A 23806-nucleotide genomic window follows, 5' to 3' on the forward strand; every position below is an offset into this window, starting at 1 on the left:
ACAACTCCAGTAACAAATAGAATTATTTTGTCATTCGCTTTGATTTCATTCAGTCTTAGATGTTTCTGTTTTGGTTTAATAGCTTTTGAGTATTGTTAGAAAAAATTATCACACTTCATTTTGTAATTTCTATTGAAATTCGTTTAGGTATCTGATAAAACTAATATTATAGTAAAATATAAAAAAAATCTTAAAAAAGTTTTATATATTCACATTATTATTGATATTCATAATGAAAGGCGAAAGGTTTTTTTTCATTTCCTCAAAACTAATCAGGCAATTCATTGTACTATTTTTTGATTATTAATTTAAAAGTTTTTGTTTACTAAGTTGTAATAAGAGTAATGAATTTTTTAAAATATCACAAGTTCATTATCGAAGACTTCAAAATAGTTCTCTTACCTTATGTCTACATGCATAATCACGAATTCATATTTGTAATGCAAACTTTTTACTTAAAACTAGCTGTACATATTTGTATGAAATCAATTTAACTCAATTAATAAAAACCAAAAAAAACTTCATTTTAAAATGTATAAATAATATAAAAGTATTGTTAAAAGAATATCACAAATTCATGCTTGTATCTTAAAACTATTACTTAAAACTAGCTGTACATATTCTTACTTATTCCATTTTACTTCAATAATAAAAAAGTTTTCATCTTAATTTCTAAAAAAAAATAATTGCATATATATATGTACATAATTTAAAATTACTGCTTCTTTTTTTGGCTGGACACGACTCGAAAGTGACGTTTTTTCACTGCTTGGAGTGCCATTCGCAATTCTTTTTCCGCGTTTGGGCAATTATCACTTATTGCAGCTGAAATAAATATATTCATGAATATTTTATTGGTTTTAACAATTTCAAGATGAAATCGTATTTTACTTGGCTTAAAAACCCCCGTTGTAGTAACACTCTCTCTTATAGAACATTTACCTTGAAGCAAATGAGTTATGCGAACAAACGCAAATCACCCATTCCCCCATACAAATTCCTATTTCCCTATCTACGCTTTCATTAAATTTTTTCTTATTAGCTCGAAGATCCCAAAACCTCAAAGCGAAGTATTTCATTTAAATTATTACAAAAAATTCATTTTCCAATATTTATGGCTTTCATACAAACACAAATTTCAAATTGAACCATCCAACATGATCTCGAATGAATCGCGCATATTTTTACCCTCACGATATGGCAACAGCGAACCGCGATATTTCTATCGAACAATTGGGTTAATCGGTCATCTTGACTTGCCATTTCTAATCTGTCACATTATTCTGAAATATTTAGAGTTGTCAAAGCCAAACAAATTAATTCTAAGGAAATTATTTATAAACGATAAGCTATCGTACATTTAAGATAAAAAAAGAGCAAAATGTTAAAGTTATACAGTGAATGGTTAACCATCAGTTTGCAACACGACTGTCACTAAACCAAGGTAAAACTTGATGAGTGCTAATCAAACGGGGAAGATTGTAAAGCAAAAGTCTAGTTGAGGGGTCGACTGCTAATACGTTACCAAAAATATCGTGAGAGGTATCAAACGACGCGTTTTAATCTCGAGAACAATAATCTGAAGGTGGAAAATAAAAATTGTATCTCTGTCCGGAGATATTTGCCTTTGAAGTTGGCGATTCTTGGTGGTTTTTAATGTTTTGTACCCACAAAAAAAAAGTGTAAACATAAGTGTTTTGTGCGGATACAGTTTTGGTCTCCAACCAGGGTAATTTTTTATAATCGCGGCCGAAGGTTTGATACCTCTCTCGATATTTTTGGTAACGTATTAACAGTCGACCTCTCAACTAGACTTTTACCGAATGTAAATAGTATATAAAATTGCTATACGTACCTAAAATAACTCTAAATATATTTTTGTTATTCCTTAGACTTTTTTGCCGAAGTTTCCATCTGTGTTGTATGCCATGCACAGTTCACGGGAAAATATCCGTTCTAAATTTTTAATAGTGCTCCCATCGAGCAAATATTTCACAGCAGATACCTAAAAGAAGATAGTGAACGGAAAAATGCTTTTTAAAATGTGAAAAATGTATAAATAGTACTGAAAATTACGTATTTCTCCTCATTAGCTTGATTTATATCAGCTTCCATCTTTTGGATATCTTCTTCTGTTTTTAGTGGAAAGATTGTGGTAATTTTAGTTTCTATTTGGCGACTTTTGTTAAACCCTTGTAGCTGCACCTTTTGATCGGCCATCATTTCTACTATAACTTTGTTCTGATTTTCTGTGGTTGCTAAAAAAATCAAAGAAATGATATTTATGAATGTCTTTTTGCCTATTTCTGTGGCCGCTATTGATTTCTAAACCAATAAACCATTAATTAAGAAACGCTGGTATGATATTATGGGTAAACTTATGTGCTCATTTGCATTCACTAGGGCCTTGTTATGATTAATGTGAATATGTAATCATACATGATTTAATCAATAAGGGAACGTGCTAAGGACGGCTCTAATATAAGTGGTTTCTATTTCGATACCTTAATCGGTTTTACAAATGTAGGATAATTTTGAAACGCTTTGTAAAATATAGGTATCAGAAAAAATTTATAAGAAGATATAAGTTCCCATCGACGTTTCAACCGGGCCAGAAATATGTTTTGCGAATGTTTGGAATATCGGTTACGTTGAGTAAAAATTAGATTCTTGATTATAGAAAAACAATTTTTATATATTTTAAGCTATATCGAACTTTTAATTGACCATAAAGAGATCCAAATTTTTATTTTTTGAGACTTTAGTTTTCTTAATTAAAAAAAAAAAAACCGTGAAGAGGTTAATTTAAATCAAACACAAACAGCAGTATGAAAAAAGAACCTTTATGTACTTCTAATGTAAAGTAGAGAGTTCTACTTTTTTTTTAAATATTTCTTTTGACTAATAAAGGTGTGATATGAAACATTAGTACTAAACTCACCTTGCAATTTCGACAAGTTTTCTTTTAAACTTTTTTGTTCGGCCATCATTTCGGTAATTATTTTGTGCTGTTTTTCGATCATGTCTACAATATACAATAGAAAAAAGTATTATTGGAAGTTTTAATCCATTAGTTAAATTTTAAATAGACTACCTTTGAGTTGGATGCAGAAATTACATGGCGCTTTCGTTGTACGGTCTGAAAAGCAAAACGTCTAATGTGAAGTAAATTGAAATGAGGATACTCACAATTTAATGGTTCATTTCCTACACAAGCATTGAATCTTTTCAGTTTTCCTGGTTCGTTCTCCATTCTATATTCTTTTTTAATTTTTATTATATTTTGTATTTTATGTGTGGGTATATATTTTATTTTGCTATTATTTTTATGTGCAGTGTAAAATTGGTATTAAAATAACTTTGTTTTCATAAGGGAAGGAGAGAAGTTTGCAGCTAATGTTATTTGCGTTAAATATTTCATCTAATTCTTCTAGTAAATTATCGGCAGAAGAAATACCTAATGCCGATATTGAATCTAAAGGGTCTTGGAAAAATGGGCGGATATTTTTGAAACGGCGGCCTATTACTAAAGTGTCATTGTTTTCATCACGTTTAAAACCAATAATTTTAAAAGATGCATAGGGCATTAGAAGGCAAAGGTTATTTGGAGCTTTCAAACTCAAGTAATAGTCATTGCATGTGTAGCTATAAATGATGTCATTTTTTTCTCTGAGCCCTAACACTTTTTGTTCCTTTATAATATTTGTATGAACATTTTTTAAATACAATTGTTGCAAAATATTAGTGGGCTTGCGCACATCTTTTTTAATCATTTGTAAGTGGTTTTCGAAATCATATGCAGAAAAGTTATATAACACGCCTTGCTGTCTGACACAAGCACATATGTGAAGCAAACTATGAACATTGTAAGTAACACTTTGTGGTCCAAATACTGTCCCGAAGTTTTGGACGAAAAGCCTTAATGATTCTGCTGCAACTTCGATGTTGTTTTAAAAATTTTTTGGGCACGATAATAACCTTATTGCACAATGTAGGAGCAGAAATGTATAGTAAAAGTCATCACCAACATTATTCTTTAAAACCAAAATACCTGTGTACAGTAAAAATTGTCGAAATTCTATAGCTTTCCAGTTAGAAAGTTCGTCCAAACCTCGAGGTAATCTATTAAATTCTTTGGGAATACTTTTTTTTAGTGTAACCAATAACCTAGATATATTTAGCTTACTCGAAATTGAAATTTTTTCATTTACTTTATTTTTAAAAAGTTTGCTAAGCATTTTCTTGGTTACGCCCAAGTCAATAACATGCATGGGATCTAATGGAACTTGGCTAATCATTTTTAAATTAATTTTTTCAAAAGGTGTTTGAGTGTTTAAGAATCGTGGTTGATGATGATTTTTAAATTTTCTATTGGCAAAATCATCATCCCCTATGACCTCCGATATTTCTGTGGTGTAAGTTAGAACATTTTTTATTTTTTTTGCAACTTGTGTACATTTCGAACAACCATTCGCTGAAGAATGGTGAGCGATTCCACAAACAAAAGACTTTGCTGGAGCGTCACATACTACCGCCCGTATCTTAAATAACATTTCTTTGCCATTGACTGTGAAACCATTTTGCTGTAAATCTAAAATTTCTTCTACAAATTGGTTTAAAAACTTATTCACATCATTTGGTTTTTGCTTTCCAACATATATACCTACTGGAAATACTTTTATGTTTTCAGTATTAATTACTTTAACTAATATCGGCCAAAGCTGAATTTTTGAACTTTTGAAAATTGGCAAACCGTCAATATTAACATCACAAATAATTTCATCAAAATTTTCTAAAATATATGCGACTTTCAATAAACTTTGCTTTATACCGAAATGTGAATACTGGCCAGGTTGCACAGAGACCACATTCGCACTTGAAGCACTTTTTTCCAGAAGCGCCGCTGGAGAAAGAGGTACATCTATGCCATTGCTTCTTAAAAGGATCAATAACTCTCTCACATTTTCATGAGATGTCCTACTCCTCATCTGCCATTTCCCTAAATCATTTATTAGTTTTGTTTTTGAGTTTGCTGATTCATCTAATTCTAGATTCAAGGAAATTTCTTCTGCCATTATATTATTAACGAAGCCAATCGATTCAACATTTTCTTCTTCATAAATTGTTACAAATTCCCCAGTTGCATTTGCATTTTGCAACCTTTGAACAAAGTTTTGTCTTTCTTGTTGAAGAACTCGTCTTCTGTGACGCGCACTGAACTCCATACCTCTTTTTATTATTTAATAGTTTCTAATATTTAATTATTTTAATTATGTAATAGTTAAATCTTAAAATTTTCACAACGATATTCCTTCTAACTCAATTTCACTTTCAGAAATTCTCTACACCTAGAACCAGTTGCGCACTTCCATGATGCCAGAGTTGCCGTTATTAGAGATTTACTGAAAATAATGTATCTGGTGAGACGCGCCGATTTAAAGCATATGAATTTAGTACTAAATATATAAGGTCCGAGTGTCAAAAACCCAAATTTAAAGTAACTGTTTTTATTAGTTATCAAAAGGTTTTACTTGATTATTAATATAAATTTTGTAATGAATTATTTGATTTTTCCCGCATGGCAACACAGTCCAATAAACATCGTGTAGTGATTACAATCGTTAAACACGATCAATGATCGGCTTACAATATGTTCGTGTAAAAACATGAGTTGGTCCATTGCTGCATTACAGTGGAGTATAAATGTAAGTACTCCAGTGGACCACATGATCCAACGATTTTTGCAGGGTAGATATATTGTCGCTCTTAAGTTAACGAAATTCTGTAAAATTCACAGATTCCTAATCAATCTAACTGATTTTTCTGTTAACACAACTGATCTCACAGGTCATTTCAACAGCGATCACTATAAAATGATTAACTATACATGAGGAAATTTCAAAGCTAATTTTCGCTCACTGCCCTCACTACTTTGTACTTATGACGATGGTGCCACTTGTTAAAAAAAACACCAAAATAAGAAAACCACCAAACCGAAAAAACACACAAAATGGAAAAACAACGAAAAACTAGTTTCAATACAAAACGAAAACCCTTTTTTGAATTTACTGTGCAAAAAATTATGAGATACCGGGACACCTATTTATCGGGTACAATTTTGCAACGTCTCCTCCAATCGAAATGCAAAATCGCGCCCTCTTGTTGCAAAAGTTTTGTTTGAACGAACAGGATTATTCCAAAGTTAGTAACATTTTGTTCAAGTTTTTATGAATTTTCACTCACGCGAACGAATCTAATAAGATAATAAAAAACATCCTTTTTAATGTTGATGTTTCCGACAACATAAAAGTTTGAGTTATTTTGGAATCGTTTCAACTTAGGGTGTTACGAAAATTAAACTTGCCGAATTACATGTGAAGTTACTCCAGTGGTGAATTACCTTCCTGCGATTTGATTCTTTACTTTGCTATAACTCACAAGTTCTCTATTTAAAATGTTATGTCAAACATTTATACTACAAGTTTTTTCGAAACAATCAACAAGTGTGGCAACTACATGCGAGAGAAGATATGGAGAAGGAGCTGAGCTGCAACTGAAAGAATTGAGAATCAGTTTTGTGACTACTATTTTCATTTCTATTTGCAAAGCGAAGTTCAAAACTATAAATTAAATAAATTAGAAAATATAAAATTTGGTGAAAGTGCGTTTAATAAAACAAAATAATAAAGTGTATAATGCTTAATGTGTGCCAGCATATTTGATGTAGGTACGCCCAATTGAAGTTCGGTTACTAAGTGCGTATATACATATGCATGCGTATTTATGTATTCACATATTTAGGTATGTATGTATACGGCAACATAGGTACTTTCGTACAAAGCTGTCGCAACCATTTTTATACCTTTCATGAAAATGAAATGGTATATTAATTTCGTCACGAAACCGAAAATTGTAAGTCCTTAAAGGAAAATAGATAGACCCACCATTAAGTATACCGAAATAATCAGGTTGAAGAGCTGAGTTGATTTAGCCATGTCCGTCTGTCCGTCTGTCTGTTTGTATGCAAACTAGTCCCTCAATTTTTGAGATATCTTGATAAAATTTGGTGAGCAGGTGTATTTGGGTGTCCGATTAGACATTTGTCGGAACCGACCGGATCGGACCACTATAGCATATATCCTCCATACAACCGATTTTTCAGAAAAAGAGGATTTTTGTAATATCTTACCCAATTTAACAGATTGAAGCTTCAAACTTCACCATATACTTTCGTATATTGCACATATTGTTGCCTGAAAAAATTTATGAGATCGGTCGTATATATAGTATATATCCCCCACAACCGATTGTTCAGATAAGGAACTTTTCGTAATTACTGCCCTATTTTAAGAGTTAGAGGCTTCAGATTTCAGCGAATGCTTACGTATATAGCATATATTGTTGTATGAAAAAATCATAAAGATCGGTGGTATATATAGTATATATATATAGTATACATATATATATTTTCGCAAATTTTAGCCCCATTTTAACAGCTAGAAGCTTCAAATTTCACCGAATATTTACTTATATAGCATATATTGTTGTCTGAAAAAATCTTAGAGATCGGTTGTATATATAGTATATATCTCATACAACAGATTGTTCAGATAAGAAACTTTTCGCAATTTCTACCCCATTTTAACAGCTATAAGCTTCAAATTTCACCGATTGGTTACGTATATAGCATATATTGTTGTCTGAAAAAATCATAGAGATCGGTTGTATATATAGTATATATCTCATACAACCGATTGTTCAGATAAGAAACTTTTCGCAATTTCTACCCCATTTTAACAGCTATAAGCTTCAAATTTCACTGATTGCTTACGTATATAGCATATATTGTTGTCTGAAAAAATCATAGAGATCGGTTGTATATATAGTATATATCTCATACAACCGATTGTTCAGATAAGAAACTTTTCGCAATTTCTACCCCATTTTAACAGCTAGAAGCTTCAAATTTCATCAACTGCTTACGTGTATAGCATATATTGATGTCTGAAAAAATCATTGAGATCGGTGGTATACATAGTATATATCTCATACAACCGATTGTTCAGATAAGAAACTTTGCGCAATTTCTGCCCCGTTTTAACAGTTAGAAGCTTCAAATTTCACAAAATGCTTTCGTATATAGCATATATTGTTGTCTGAAAAAATCATAGAGATCGGTGGTATATATATTATATACTTCATATAAACTGTCATATTGACCCCTTTTTTACGGCTAGAAGCTTCAAGATTCATCAAATTTCATCAAATAGTTACGTTTACGTCATATATTTTTGAAATACGTGATTCGTAGCCATAGTTTTTACATGCAGACCACAAAAAACGTGAAGCTTTGCATCCTCACACAGATTACCTACCTATTTTTTATTTTATATTTATCTTAAAAATCGTTTAGATATGTTCAAATTTCACCAAATGCTTACGTATATAGTATGTATTGTTGTGTCAAAAACTCATAGAGATCGGTGATATATATAATATATATATGATGGTATATATAGTATATATATATAATATATATATATAGTATATATATTTTTTTACGATTTCGGCCCCATTTTAACAGCTAGAAGCTTCAAATTTCACCAACTGCTTACGTGTATAGCATATATTGACGTCTGAAAAAATCATTGAGATCGGTGGTACACATAGTATATATCTCATACAACCGATTGTTCAGATAAGAAACTTTGCGCAATTTCTGCCCCGTTTTAACAGTTAGAAGCTTCAAATTTCACCGATTGGTTACGTATATAGCATATATTGTTGTCTGAAAAAATCATAGAGATCGGTCGTATATATATTATATACTTCATAAAAACTGTCATTTTGACTCCTTTTTTACGGCTAGAATCTTCAAAATTCATCAAATTTCATCAAATAGTTACGTTTTCGTCATATATTTTTGAAATACGTGATTCGTAGTCATAGTTTTTACACGCAGACCACAAAAAACCTGAAACTTTGCATCCTCACACGAAGTACCTACCTGTTTTTTATTTTATATTTATCTTAAAAATCGTTAAGGTATGTAGATCTGTTCACTATATATTTCTTATCTTATACATCCGATTATTCGGAGATTACAAACGGGATAAGATTATTGTTCAGCCCCATTCATGAAAGGTATGAAGTCTTCGGCACAGCCGAAGACAGTCCCGTTCTTACTTGTTTTTGTTCATTTGACTACTAAAACGGTCAATAACGAATCAACGATTTGTGCGCAGTTGATTCGACATCTTGTTGCGATGGATAAAAATTGACGGAAATTTCGGTTGAATTGACCAGTCTTTTTCCTTCAGTGTAGGTTTAATATTACACTCTTGTTTACTAATAAACAAAGTACTATAATTAGTACAGTGGATAACGACCCCGATATTTCTAGCTTAAGACTCAAGCACAACTTTGGTTACGTATATATAACTAAATAAATGAATATTAACAAAGCAACCCCAACCAAACAATAATATATGCACCTATGCATCTATACACACATGTGCATGCTCATATGTACAAACGATGAGCGTAATACGCCAATTACACGGCTCAAGTATCCTTGTGCCAATTACCAATTTGCACAAGGATTTGCCCGGTGTGTGCACTGGTTGCGCTATTTGCGCAGAGAACTGCGCTAAAATCAAAACGATTTTGATATTTACGCATGTCTGCAAATTTTGCACATGCTTTTTTCTTCGTGTGTGGTGAATCTTACACCTGTGGTTTCTGATAATATAACATCAGTAATTATTGCTTAAAAATGTTAATATCGAAGGCGTAAGGACCATCTCTAGCTTTTAACAGGAATTCACACAAATTCAATAATACATAATAATTTTTTATACAATTTGTATAATTTGGAACTTACCCTTTCTCACAATAAAGAATATAACGGCCAAAGTTTATAGTTGGGAAAAAATGGTTATAAAAAAACCCAACTCTTTATTTACTTTAATCACAACCTGTCACAATCAATTCTTCTCTCTATCACTCAAATCACAACTGAACTCTTTCACATCTAAAGTCAATCTGAACATGTCAATTCCAAGCACAGCATTGCGCACAAGCACAGCACTGCGCCAAGCGCAGTATTGCCAGACTATTTTTATTAATAAATGTAATACATATAAGGTTGCCAGCCATCATGAACTCGTATCCCGATACGATACAGTGCCGACGAAAACGGATTGTTTTCCATTATGATCTTCGTCTCCTTTCTCATTCGCCTTCCTGTTTGATTCATTGTTATGGCATATTAGTTTTCTTGATCTGTCACTTCAACTGGTAGTATGCAAATTTTCTGAACAGGCCTTGTGAGTTTCCCGGTTGCAGTCTTCACGATCACCGATCTGATATGTCCATCTTTACTTTCAATGACCTCTATCACTCTTGCAATCGCCCACTGTGCTGGCGGAAAGTTTTCGCTCTTCAATAATACTAACTGTCCAATCTTGACTGGCTCTGTTTCTCTTCTCCATTTCTTTCTCTCTTGTAAGGTAACTAAATACTCTTCACTCCATCGCTTCCAGAAATGTTCCAACATCCTTTGTCTATCTCTCCACAGCCTAACACCATACGTACCAGGCTGTTTCTCTATCGCATAAGGTGGAGGCAAAATGATTGGCTCTCCGACAAGAAAATGACCTGGAGTCAACGCTTGACAGTCCGTTGGGTCATCACTGAGTGGATGGAGCGGTTGAGAATTCAGTATGCCTTCTATCTCTGTCAACAATGTGATAAACTGCTCATATACCATAATTTTCATCCCTATCACTCTGACCAGATGATGCTTCATGGACTTAACCGCAGCTTCATATATACCTCCTTGATGAGGTGCTGCTGGCACCTCTGTTCGCCACTTTTGTTCGCCATGATTCTATCGCCTTTTTCAATTCTTTCGCAGCTCCGACAAATGTTGTGCCATTGTCACTATACATCCTTTCACATCTACCTCGCCTGCTGATAAATCTGTCATAGCAGGCTAAAAAGGCTACTGAAGTCAGCCCTCCGACTGCTTCAATGTGTACTGCTCTCGTTTTGAGACAAACAAAAATAGCTACCCAGTGCTTCCTCTTCTCAATCATGCCTTCTCTATCTATCACTCTTATCTCAAAGGGACCTGCATAGTCAACTCCTTTGTGCAGAAATGGTTTTCCTACTTGTACTCTATCTCCTGGCAAGTCAGACATGAGCTGCTGCTCAAATCGATGATTATACCGCACGCATACTATGCATTTATGCAAGTAATTTCTTATCTCACTACGTAACTTCGGAATCCAATACTTTTGCCTGATGTGCTACATCATGATTTGTGTGGCGCCATGCTTTGTCTTCCTATGAGCATAGTCTATCATAAGCCACGCTAACCTGGAACCATTTGGAATGACTGCAAGATGCTTCATCTCATACTCTATCCCTGCTGCTGATATCCTGCCACCAACCCGAATAAGCCCATTCTTATCCATTATTGGTTTCAATGCTTCTAGCTTACTTTTCTCAGGCAACTCTTTGCCACACTGCAGTGCAGCGTAATCTTTCGCATAAATTTCCTGTTGGGCCTTTCTCAACATATACTTTAAAGCAGAAACTTTCTCCCTTCCAGACTTACCATCAACTATTGAAAGGCCTGGCTTGAAAGCCATTACCACGTGCACTTTCATTTCTATCTCAATTTCTTTGGCACATCTTTCCCTATCTCTGCCATTGGCCATTGTTCCATCGGCATACACAACCACTTGGGGCCATGCTTCCACAAGCTGTTCTCCACCAGTTCTCCCGGTTTTAACCCTCGACTCAACAAGTCGGCTGGATTTTCTTTTGTGTTCACATACTTCCAACAATTAATGTTAGTGTTTGTTTGCACAGACGCAACCCGATTACCCACAAATGGCTTTAGATTGCATGGGAGCTTAGGTATCCAGTGCAATGTGACCAATGAATGCGTCCATAAAGTATACTTTACTGACTGCCATTCCATTGAACCTTTTACTTCTGTTAAGAGTCTACCTAGCAGCTCTGCCGCTGCTAGCTCTAATCTCGGTATAGTAACTGTTCGTAATGGAGCAACCCGCGTTCTAGAAACCACGAGCTTGCTCGTTACCTTCCCCTCTGGGTTTTCTGATCGTACATAAATGACAGCGCCATATGCTGTCGAGGACGCATCAGAAAAACCATGAATCTCTATCTTACTGTTCCTGGCTGTGCCCAGCCACCTATCTATCTGGAAGTGCTCCAGCAAAACTATCTCTTGCCAATATTCTCTAAATTTCTCTTCTAAGTGGTCAGTGACCTTCTCATCCCAACCAAGGCTTAATCTCCATAAGTCTTGTATGATTATTTTGCCCACAATGGTAACTGGGGAGATGTATCCATTCGGATTGAGCTACACAACTCAATATTGATCTTTTCGTAACTTTCCCTTCTATTTCAGGTGTCTTAACAACAAATGTGAATGTATCTTTCTCTATTAACCATCTAAGTCCAAGAACTGACGCTTTTTCGTTTTCCATAAGCATCATTGATTCATTCGCGTCAGAACTCATTGCTTCTCTTAATTCTCTGTGATTGGACTTCCACTTTCGCAATTCGAAGCCTCCGCTTTTCAGGATAGCATCGATTTCTTTCGCTAATTTGATAGCCTCTTTCCCCTCATCTTCGCCTGTCACAAGATCGTCCATATAAAAATCATTTTCTATCACTCTCGTTGCCTTTGGAAGAGAATCCCTGGCATCTCTAGCACACTGAATAACTGCCCTTACCGCGTTATGAGCCGACGATGTCATGCCATATGTAACAACGGTTAGCCAGTATTCCTGCAACCTATCTCTTGGGCTTTCACGCCAAAATATCCTTTGCAGATTCCACTGCTCTTTTGCTACTTTCACCTGCCGAAACATCATCTTGATGTCGGCACTAATTGCCACTCTGTGTCTTCTAAATCCCATTACAATCTCCGATAAATCTCTCTGTAGCTTTTCACCGAGCATCTGGATATCATTAAGTGATATTCCTCTCTCTGTTTTACAGCTTGCGTCGAATACAACGCGAAATTTCTTGGTCACGCAATGATGTGGTATGTAGTACACCATTTCATCTGGCTTAGCTGCCTCCGTAACCTTTAGCATGTGTCCGAGACTTTGATACTCTCTCATAAATTCAATATACCTCTCTCTTAACTCAATTTCTTTCTCTAACTTTCTCTCCAGGTACATAAATCGCCGCAATGCTATGTTCCTGGAACTACCCAGCTCTGTTTCTCTAATTGGAATTGTGACCACAAACCGGCCCTCCAAATCTTTTTTATATGTTTTCAGAAAATTTTGCTCAACTTTCTCTTCTTCCGCCGTAAGTCTGGGACAGCCTCCTATCACATCTATCTCCCAGAATCTCTTGACTAGCTGACTCAATTCCTCACAGCCTTGGCACTCTATCATTCCAATCACAGCGCCTGTCTCTTCGTTGTATCGTTGTGAGTGTGGGCCAAACACTATAATTCCCAGGAGTGTTTCCATAAGGATGGTTGAATCTACTTCTCTAGTCACAACTTTCACTATTACTTTAGCAAGAAACTTGACACCCAACAACATACTTACTGAGCCATTCACCCAATATTCAGGGTCAGCAAATGGGATTTTTGTTGGATTCTCCTTTGGTGAAAGATCTATCCCTACACCTGGCAATTCCATTTGCCAGTTACTTTCTCTTGGTATAACACAGAACTCATCTTCTATACATGCATCCGAGTCGAACCATGGTACGACTTTTATGAATGTTTTTCTTCTCATTGAATGTTTTTCTTCCCATTGATACCAATCATTTTGGTCGATGCTGAAAACACCATCAGCTGACATGATCGAACTATGTCATGCTGAACAAGATTAGGTTGTGCACCTGTATCTAACAAGGCACGAAATGGCCCATACCTAATACCCTTCACTTCTATTCTCACCTTTGCTGTTGGCAGAAGAGCCATGCTGGGATCCTCCCTCGAGTTAAAACAAGTTGAATATGATAAAGTCTGGTTTACATCTTTATTTGCAATAAGGTTATTTTCTTTTTCAATAGATAATGCCTTAAGCCTATTCTCTAATGCTTCATTTCGCTGCTCTAATGAAGTTATTCTACCGCCAACGTTATTCTCTATCACTTTCTTTCTCTTCGGTGCTAGTCAGGCTGGTGCTGACCCGTCATCCCTCTTATATTTGACAGTTCGACCTCCTTGGGTTGTGATCTTCTTACTCTCTCCCTTTCTCTCATCCCGCTCCTGTAGCGATAGGACAGGCTTCGCCATCTCTCCCGAGGGACATAACGTGCTGTTGTGGAACGGCTTACCAGGGCAGCGCATACATCCACCCTGGTAACATTGATTTATCTTGTGCCCTTTCTTGAGGCAATTCTCACACAAATTGCGTCGCTGCACGAGATCTTTTCTAGCGCGAAGGCTTAATAGCCTAAAGTCCGAGCATTCGAACAATTGGTGCCTGTCACTTCCGCAAGCCTCACATGGGAACGTCTTTCCCGGCTTCCTGGCTCTATCACTTGTAGATGGCTGCATGCCAATCGATCTATCTCGTTGTGGGCCTGCTTGTCTACTCGTACCTATCCCCAACCCACGGAATCTCCTCTCACTTGGACCAGCTGATGCAGCTGCCTGCCTATCTAAGAATTCTAACATCTCTTGAGTAGTTGGCGTATCATTCTTTCGCTGCAGTTCCCACTGCTTCCCTGTCTCGGGGTCTAATCTCTCATGAAGCATGTGAACTATAAACATGTCCCAGTGCTCCACCGGCAGTCCCTGAGCACGAAGCTGCCGTAATGTCTCGTGTGTCACATTTGACATTTTCTGTAGCTCATCCGCCCTGGGATTCCCTTGCAAAACCGGTAATCTTATGAACTGCCTGAGGTGCTCCCTACATATTGGGTATTTTTTATTATACAACTGGTTTAGCCTTTCCCATGCCTCATAATAATTCCCATCAGTGAGCTGCCACTCTCCAAGGGTCCTGGCTGCCTTTCCCGTCATAGATTTCTTCAAGTACGCGAACTTGTAGGCTGGGGCGATCTGTTCATTATTGTGGATCGCTGCCACAAATCTATCACTGAACCCCTGCCACTTCAGGATGTTCCCATCGAATTAACCCCAGGTATTTTTTAAGTCGTGTTGGTGGTAGGGCACATTCACCTGCACGTTGATGGGCTGCTGCTCCCCTGTCCCTATTGAAGCTGCTCTCTCTTGAGGGCAAAGCTCCTCCATCTTTCGCTTTAGAGCTGATTTGGTGCTAAAATACACCTCCTCAGCTAGCTCCATCGCATGCTCTATCTCTACCTCTGCCATATTACTTGCAGCGATGCTGCCTATAATCTCCTCATGAATGGCATTGAAGCGCACCCACTGCTCCTCTAACCTCTCAAGCCTCGCATTCACCATTATCAAGTCGGCACGATCGAAGCTTGGCCCTCTCACAAATTCCCCGACACGGCGTATTGCTTGTAATGCAGACGTGTGCTTGTTTAACTCAGCCATTTTCTGTTAAAAGAAAAATGAGAAATCACAAATCAAAACAGTATTTAGTAAGCCTCTCACTTTGCAAGCCTTTCACAGTTAACAATAACTCTGAATACCTTTATTCTGTTGCGCACCTTTCTCTTAAATAAACAATATTGCTATATTTCTCTGGAATTTATCTCTAGATATTATTTATCAAAAATCTTCTTTCACACGCGAGCAAGTTCTAATAGTTATCGAATACCATCATGGGTTTATCGATCAATCACTCTATCACTTCTCAAAGAACATATATTATCGAATCGTATATCAATGACATTCACAAGTGAACATCACTAATAGGATTCGGAGAATTTCTATCACTCTGCTGTATTACGCGTATGCTACTTAATATAAAGTTTTCTTGCACACGCACCTTCTCGCCTATCACTCTCTGCGTGTGCTACTCAATAAGAGCTTATCTTGCACAGACCCTTTCGCACTATCACTCTATGCGTGCGCTACTCATTAGGAGCTTATCTTGCACAGGCCATTTCACACTATCACTCTATGCGTGCGCTACTCAATAGGAGCTTGTCTTGCACAGGCCCTTTCACACTATCACTCTATGCGTGCGCTACTCAATAGGAGCTTATCTTGCACAGGCCCTTTCACACTATCACTCTATGCGTGCGCTACTCAATAGGAGCTTATCTTGCACAGGTACCTTTTCACAACTTTCACACAATGGATACCAAGCATTTTCACCCCCATACTAGAAGGGTGTTTCTTGTATTTTGCTCAATCGGCACCAACTCTGTCACTAGCACAGACGCATCACAATGTGTATATATTTCTTACACTCTGTCACTATTCGTATAGCAAATAAACAACGTAATTGCTTTCTTCAAACTATCGCAACAACAGAATAAAGGCACTTTCACATATTCTATTTTCTTTCACATTTAGTGGACTGTAAAACCTTTCTCTTACCAATAAAGATTTAGTTTTGCCTTTTTTTTCACTTTGCAAGATTTGGTATAACGAAAGAATACTTTGTTTTCTACGTCTTTTCACTGCGAAAATACTTTTACGAATGAAAATCATCTTCCTTTCACAATGCCAGCGAGCCCTTTGTGCTCAACCAGCCGCATTCCCCTTTCTCAATATGTTCATAAACACTATATTGCTAACCGTATTCAGCAGCTTGTGTCTCTCTCACTCAACATACTCTCATTCCAAAATGTAGATATGCAGCGCTCAACATGTTGCATTCCTATCCCTGTATATGCGCAAGGCGCTCTATCACGTTATGTATTGTATGCCAGCATGAACGCATAACGTTTAATGCGTAAATGCGCACTCTCTCTACAACTTATACATACGCTGCCATGCGTAATGTATTTTCTTTCTATCTATCTCATCTGTATATATGTATCAAACGACACACCATTTTCTGGAAGTTTCTGTCGCTTCTTTCAGGCGGCTTCTATCGCATGCATATGTATGTGTGCATCACACACATGCGTTTGGATTCTTGCATATTTTTCAACAAGTAGCAGCCGCCAGTCAGGCGGCTTCTATCGCTATTCTACATGGACATATGTATGTATCGTACATATGCATGTGGATTCTTGCAAATCTTTTAACAAGTAACTGCCGCCAGTCAGGCGGCTTCTATCGCTGCATCCGCGTATGTATGTACAATACATGTATATATAGATTCTTTGACGCACTTACTCGCATCTATTCTCTGTTAGCTCCTACATTTCGCTTGTCCATCCGGCTCTACGTGGACCAATGTATAATTTGGAACTTACCCTTTCTCACAATAAAGAATATAACGGCCAAAGTTTATAGTTGGGAAAAAATGGTTATAAAAAAACCCAACTCTTTATTTACTTTAATCACAACCTGTCACAATCAATTCTTCTCTCTATCACTCAAATAACAACTGAACTCTTTCACATCTAAAGTCAATCTGAACATGTCAATTTCTAGTCTGGCAAGCGCAGTATTGCCAGACTAGTTTTATTAATAAATGTAATACATATAAGGTTGCCAGCCATCATGAACTCGTATCCCGATACGATACACAATTAGAACACATGTTTCATTTGTTGCGCTACATTAAAAATGAATATTGCGCAGTGTTTTTGAGCTGTGTATGTCAAAATTTTCATTTGCACAAATTCCGTCGTTTTATATTTGCGCATGGCTTTTGTGTCATATATGGGCCGTCTAGGATAAACAGATTTTTTTATTTTACTATTCGAATAATATGGAAAGGAATTCGAATAAACGAATAAAAGGTTCGAATAAAAAGTTCGAATAAATATTCGAAACGAATAAATTTATTCGTTTATTCGAATAACGTTTATTCGAATACTAGCAGACCCGTCAGACGTTGTTCTGCCCTAAATTTGGTCTGCCTGCATACATTTTAATAAGCTTTTTCTCTCTAACTCTGCCCTCCCCTCTTCACTTCTTCTTAATCATTTTATTCACTCCCTCCTCCGTCTTTTTCGCTTCATCTATCTCTATTTTCGTCTCGCTATATCTCTTTCTCAGTCTCCTTATCCTTCCCTCTTTTCTCTTCTCTCAAGTTTTTCCCATTCTTCTTCATCCCTTATTGCCAGTCCCAGAGGGTGGTATGTATTTTGTTCCAGTCCCATTCCGAGTTCCAGTCCACTCCGAGTCTCAGTCCCAATCCTAGTCCTAATCGCATTCCCAGCCCGTCTCTGGTCTACTTCCCCGAAAAAAGGGTCGTAAATACTAATATAGGCAAATTTATATACCAAATTTCAGACAAATCGAATAGGACGTATGCAAATAGGTATGTGGGTGTTATCAATTCATGCTTTTTTTCGGCTTCGCATGCATATTTATCCGTTGTGCCAGGTTGATGCCACTAAATCGAATATCACAATGAAAATTGCTTTAAAGCTCTGAGCAACAGCTTTCATTTGATACCCATATTACACACACATTCTAGGGGTATCAGGGTCCACGTTTTCGCCTATATCTCGAGACCCTAGTCACCCAGCGGTATAAATTACTCTGTACTAAAGCACACATCTACAGCTTCAATTTGATACCCATAATGTAAAAACACATCCTAGTGTTACCCTGGTACACGTTTTGGCCTATATCTCGAGACCCTAGTCACCTATAGGTATGAAAACTACCCTACACTAAAGCACTCATCAACAGGTTCAATTTGATACCCATAATGCAAAAACACATCCTAGTGTTACCCTGGTCCACGTTTTGGCCTATATCTCAAGACCCTAGTCACAAACAGATATGAAAATTAACCTGTACTAAAGCACTCATCAACAGCTTTCATTTGTTATCCTTCTTGTATAAACACTTTCTAGGGGTATCAGGGTCCATGTTTTGGCCTCAATCTCGAGACCCTAGTCACCAATAGGTATGAATACTACCCTGTACTAAAGCACTCATCAACAGCTTTCATTTGTTATCCATATTCTATAAGCACATTCTAGGGGTACCTGGGTCCACATTTGGGCCTATATCTCGAGACCCTAGTCACCCACGGGTACGAAAAACCCCGTATCAAAGTACCCATAAACAGCTTCCATTTTATGCCCACATTTTACAAACATATCCCAGGATTACCCAGGTCCACGTTGTGATCTCAAGACCCTATCCAGAACGGGATAAAAAGTATCCGTTGTCTGTCTCCTGGTTCTAAGCTACCCCTCCACCAATTTTCAGCCAAATCTGTACATCCGTTCTTGAGTTATAAATAGTGTAACTAACACCACTTTCTCTTATATATGTATATACTTACATCACATTAGAAACTTCCAAAATAACAGTATTTCTCCACTATTTAATGAATGTTATTATACAATCTACAAACTTCAATCACTCTATCTATTAAAAAAAAAGCGCATGAAAATCCGTTGCGTAGTTTTAAAGGTTTAAGCATTCAAAGGGACATAGGACAGAAAAAGCGACTTTGTTTTATAATACATATGTAGTGCTAGTGATACATGCAAAAATACCAAAAAATAAAATTTTTTTGAAGAATTTTAAGGAAATGTTTAATATTTTTAACGAAAGATTATTTTTCAATAGATGTATGCATTCTTAACCATTTATGTTGCACTAACAATTAACCATTTAGGTTACATAAATATGTATGTATGTACATACCTATGTCAAGCTGATATGATATGAAAATACATACATATGTACATTAGGGCGGGTCGATTTAAAAATGCTCTGTGAAAATCGTATTCTAGGGATCAAAATAAGAAACTTTGCCGAAGGAACCATACCTCTAAAACGAATTCTGATGTCCCCACCTTTGGGTCGAACTTTTGGGTAGGCGCAATTTCAATTCTACCTGCTGTGTCTTGTGGTGGCTTAAAAAAAACAACACAAGCAATCTTACGATCTGCAATTGTGTCACAGTGATAACTTCATTTTTTAAAACGGTTGAATAAAAAACCCACACAACTATGTTTACGACATGCAAATGCATCACAGTGATGCCTTGGTTTTAAAAGGGGGTTGTAAAAACGCTAATTTCTAATAATTTTTTTAAATTTCTTTTCTATTACTAAGTTAAATTCATTTTTTCATTTACATATATATGTTCTGACTAAATAAATTTCTAAAGAGAAAAATAAACTCCAAAAAGAAAAAAACATAGGCATTTCAAAGTGGGATTTTTCAAAATTTGCCCCTACGACCCAAAGGGGGGACATCAGAATTCGTTTTAGAGGTATGGTTCCTTTGAAAAAGTTTCTTATTTTGATCCCTAGGATATGATTTTCACAGAGCAATGGGCGATTTTTTTGCCTCCCCACAAATCGACCCGGCCTAATGTACATTCATACATACCTATAAACCTACGGCCGAAGTTAAATAACGCAGCGAATGCTATATATGTATGTGTGTGTCGCATCAAGCCTCACTCAAAAGCAATTAGCGCGGACAGTTCACAGCGAACAAACACACATACGAATTTTTTGATAAAAATGTTACTTTTGTTTAAACAATTTGGCTGATATAAGAAAGGAATCAAGTATTTTTTTTGATGCAGATCGAAGGTAAATATTTCAAAGTTTTAATGAAAAGTAGAACTTTTTAAATCCATCCATCCGTTTATTGAGTTATAGCTGTGTAAACAAAAATTTTATGATTTTTTACTACATTTTGGCAATTTGCCACGCCCCTATAATACATACCTTCAAATATATTAACTGTACCATCTCATGTAGCTAAGCTTTCAAACGCAAAAAAAAAAAAAAAGTTTTAAAATCGGAGCATTCTGTGTGAAGTTATGTGCATACATGGCATTTAGCGACTTTATTTTATAAGATTTATAGATAATTCGAAAATAATCCCACCATTATTTTCAATAAAACAACTTGCTTATTTATAAATGATAACTTACATACGTATGTTCCGTGAGGAAATAACTTTGAAATAGCATTCCTTTATGTACACCCGAAAGTTATACAAATTTCATCTTCATCTGCCTTGAAAGATAGGAAACTTGCACAATTATAATACTTCAATAGTATTTCGCAGTTAAAACTTCTGGTGACATGTGATCGTATTTTTTTGATTGTAAGAATTAAGCTCCCATTACTGATACTTAGCATAGACTTGACTTGACTTGGCGTAAACTTGGCAACTTAGCCACGATTATACTCCACTTGGCGCATACAACCTGGCATCATAATCAGCGTTGAAATTTACTTTTAAATAAATGTCAATTTGTATGACAAAATGTCAAAATGAAATGGAAACAAACAAATGGCATCTCAAAATGTAAACGTCACTTAGAACTTACATAGAAAATCAAAATTCAACAGACTTCTAAGTCAAGTTAAGTGTTGCTAAGTTTTGAGTAATCAGTAACATGCAATGTTCATTTAACAGAACTGTAAGTGACAGTTGGCAAGCCAAGTCAAGTCTATGCTAAGTATCAGTAATGGAGCCTTTACAATCTACAATCACTTTCGAGCATATATGTATGTATGTAATACTCCTATATTGCTATTAGAAAATGCACGCAATGTGTTTTGAATTCGAAATCAAAACAAGACAGCATATAAAATGTTTGTGATTGTAGCAGCATAAGTGTGACAAGAAAAAATTTAAATTTAGGTACTACATTCGATTATTGAATACAAAAAAAAACGTTTAAACAGCAATATATCGGCACTCTGATGTTTGGAAATGTACCTAGCCTTTTGTAGCAACATAGGAGTATTCATATATGTTTTCGAGTTGTTGTTGTTGTTGTTGTTGTAGCAATGCTCGCCCCACCTAATAGCCGCGACCGATCACAAATTGTCATCAATATCCTCTAACGGGAGTCCAAGGAAACTTGCCGTTTCAACAGGGGTGGACCATAAGGAAAGGGGTGTTAGAGGCGTTGGTTCCACATTACAATTAAAGAGATGGTTGGTGTCATGTGTGGACACATTGCAAGCGGGGCATACATTTTGTATGTCGGGGTTGATTCTGGATAGGTAAGAGTTTAACCTGTTACAGTATGCAGAACGAAGTTGAGCAAGAGTGACACGCGTTTCCCTGGGGAGTATGCGTTCCTCTTCTGCGAGTTCTGGCTATTTTTCTTCAAGTACTTCGTTCACCGGGCAATTCCCGACATAAAGGTCCGACGCCTATCTATGGAGTTCACCAAGGACCTGCTTGTGTTTTTTCGCTTCATACGGCTGGGTTCTCAGGTGCCGTATTTCCTCAAAATGCTCACGGAGATGACTCCTTAGGCCCCTAGGCGGTGCTGGTTCGTCAATCAGATGTCTGTTGGGATGCCCAGGTTTCTGGGTATTCAACAGAAACTGTTTGGTCAGCATCTCATTTCTCTCCCTGATGGGGAGTATTCTCGCCTCATTATGCAGATGGTGTTCTGGGGACATAAGAAGACAGCCCGTGGCGATTCTGAGAGCAGTATTTTGGCAGGCCTGTAGAGTCTTCCAGTGGGTGGTTTTTAGGCTTGGCGACCATATGGGTGACGCGTAGCACGTAATCGGCTGGCTAATTGCTTTGTATGTGGTCAAGAGCGTTTCTTTATCTTTTCCCCAGGTACTGCCAGCAAGGGATTTGAGGATTTTATTACGGCTCTGAATTCTTGGAACAATTGCGGTTGCGTGCGCACCAAAATGTAGATCCTGATCAAACGTCACACCCAAGACTTTGGGGTGTAGGACAGTCGGTAGCGTAGTGCCATCGACGTGGATGTTCAATATGGTCGACATTTGGGGCGTCCATGTTGTAAATAAGGTCGCGGAAGATTTAGTCGGTGACAATGCCAGGTTTCGCGAGGCGAAAAAACTGGAGAGATCAGGGAGATAGCCGTTTATTTTATTGCATAGCTCATCGATCTCTGGGCCTGTGGCCATTATTGTGCAGTCATCGGCGTAGGAAACGATTGTGACTCCTTCCGGTGGTGAAGGTAGCTTAGATATGTAGAAATTAAACAAAAGCGGGGATAGGACACCACCCTGTGGCACCCCTTGTTTAATTCTCCTTTGTTTTGATGTTTCGTTTCTGAATTGCACCGATGCCTGCCGACCACCCAGATAATTTGCGGTCCACCTTTTAAGACATGGGGGAAGGGTAGACCCTTCCAGGTCTTGCAGTAACGAGCCATGGTTGACCGTATCAAAAGCTTTTGATAGGTCTAACGCTACGAGTACTGTTCTATGGTGGGGATATTGATTCAAACCGCAATTTATCTGGGTGCTAATGACATTTAGCGCGGAGGTAGTGCTATGGAGTTTTCTGAAGCCATGCTGATGAGGGGCTAGCTGCAAATGTGCTTGGAAATAAGGGAGCAAAATGGCTTCAAGCGTCTTTGCCACTGGCGATAGGAGAGATATCGGACGATATGACTCACCTACGTTAGCTGGTTTCCCAGGCTTTAGTAGCGGGACCACCTTGGCCATTTTCCATTTCTCGGGTATGACAAAGGTGGAAAGAGACAGGTTGAAGGCATGCGCTAAATATTTGAAACCCTCTTTCCCTGGTTTTTAAGCATCGGCATGGCTATGCCGTCTGGGCCCACTGCTTTGGATGGTTTAGCGCGACCAATGGCGTCCTCAACCTCTCTAGCGGTGATGGTAATTGGTGACGCGCTGAGTTTGTGTTTATGTGCGTGTCTATTGGCTCTCCGTCTATCTTTGTCGACCGTAGGATGCATTCTATATTGTCGGCAGAAAGCGCTCGCGCATTTTTTCGCATCCGACAGCACCTTATCGCCAAAGGCGATGGAAACTTTGTCTTTGTGCTTAGTCG

General features: G+C 37.0%; 1 protein-coding gene and 1 long non-coding RNA gene across 5 annotated transcripts in view; one reads left to right on the plus strand and one right to left on the minus strand.

The window, feature by feature from the left end:
• Positions 1 to 292: 292 nt before the first annotated feature.
• LOC137244652 (uncharacterized) lies at positions 293 to 5522 on the minus strand. 4 transcript variants are annotated; one of them, XM_067773963.1, is made up of 6 exons: positions 5228 to 5522; positions 3095 to 3139; positions 2942 to 3025; positions 2077 to 2258; positions 1856 to 2005; positions 293 to 825 (listed from the first exon to the last, which is right to left on the minus strand). In XM_067773963.1, exons 3-5 carry the CDS (start codon positions 3021 to 3023, stop codon positions 1889 to 1891), a joined length of 381 nt encoding a protein of 126 aa, XP_067630064.1. In that variant the 5' UTR covers positions 3024 to 3025; positions 3095 to 3139; positions 5228 to 5522; the 3' UTR covers positions 293 to 825; positions 1856 to 1888. The 4 variants fall into 3 exon arrangements, 2 of the variants coding, with proteins under 2 accessions (XP_067630064.1, XP_067630063.1); XR_010951144.1 differs by having other exon boundaries at positions 3095 to 5522; XR_010951143.1 differs by having other exon boundaries at positions 2942 to 5522.
• Positions 1283 to 23806, plus strand: part of LOC137244656 (uncharacterized) — a 61618-nt gene continuing 39094 nt past the window's right edge. The window contains exons 1-2 of the long non-coding RNA XR_010951145.1: positions 1283 to 1444; positions 5336 to 5420. This is a non-coding gene — a long non-coding RNA (uncharacterized lncRNA). The remainder of the gene's footprint in view (positions 1445 to 5335; positions 5421 to 23806) is intronic.

This window comes from Eurosta solidaginis, chromosome 3 (assembly GCF_040869045.1).
Source record: "Eurosta solidaginis isolate ZX-2024a chromosome 3, ASM4086904v1, whole genome shotgun sequence".
NCBI classification, from domain to species: domain Eukaryota; kingdom Metazoa; phylum Arthropoda; class Insecta; order Diptera; family Tephritidae; genus Eurosta; species Eurosta solidaginis.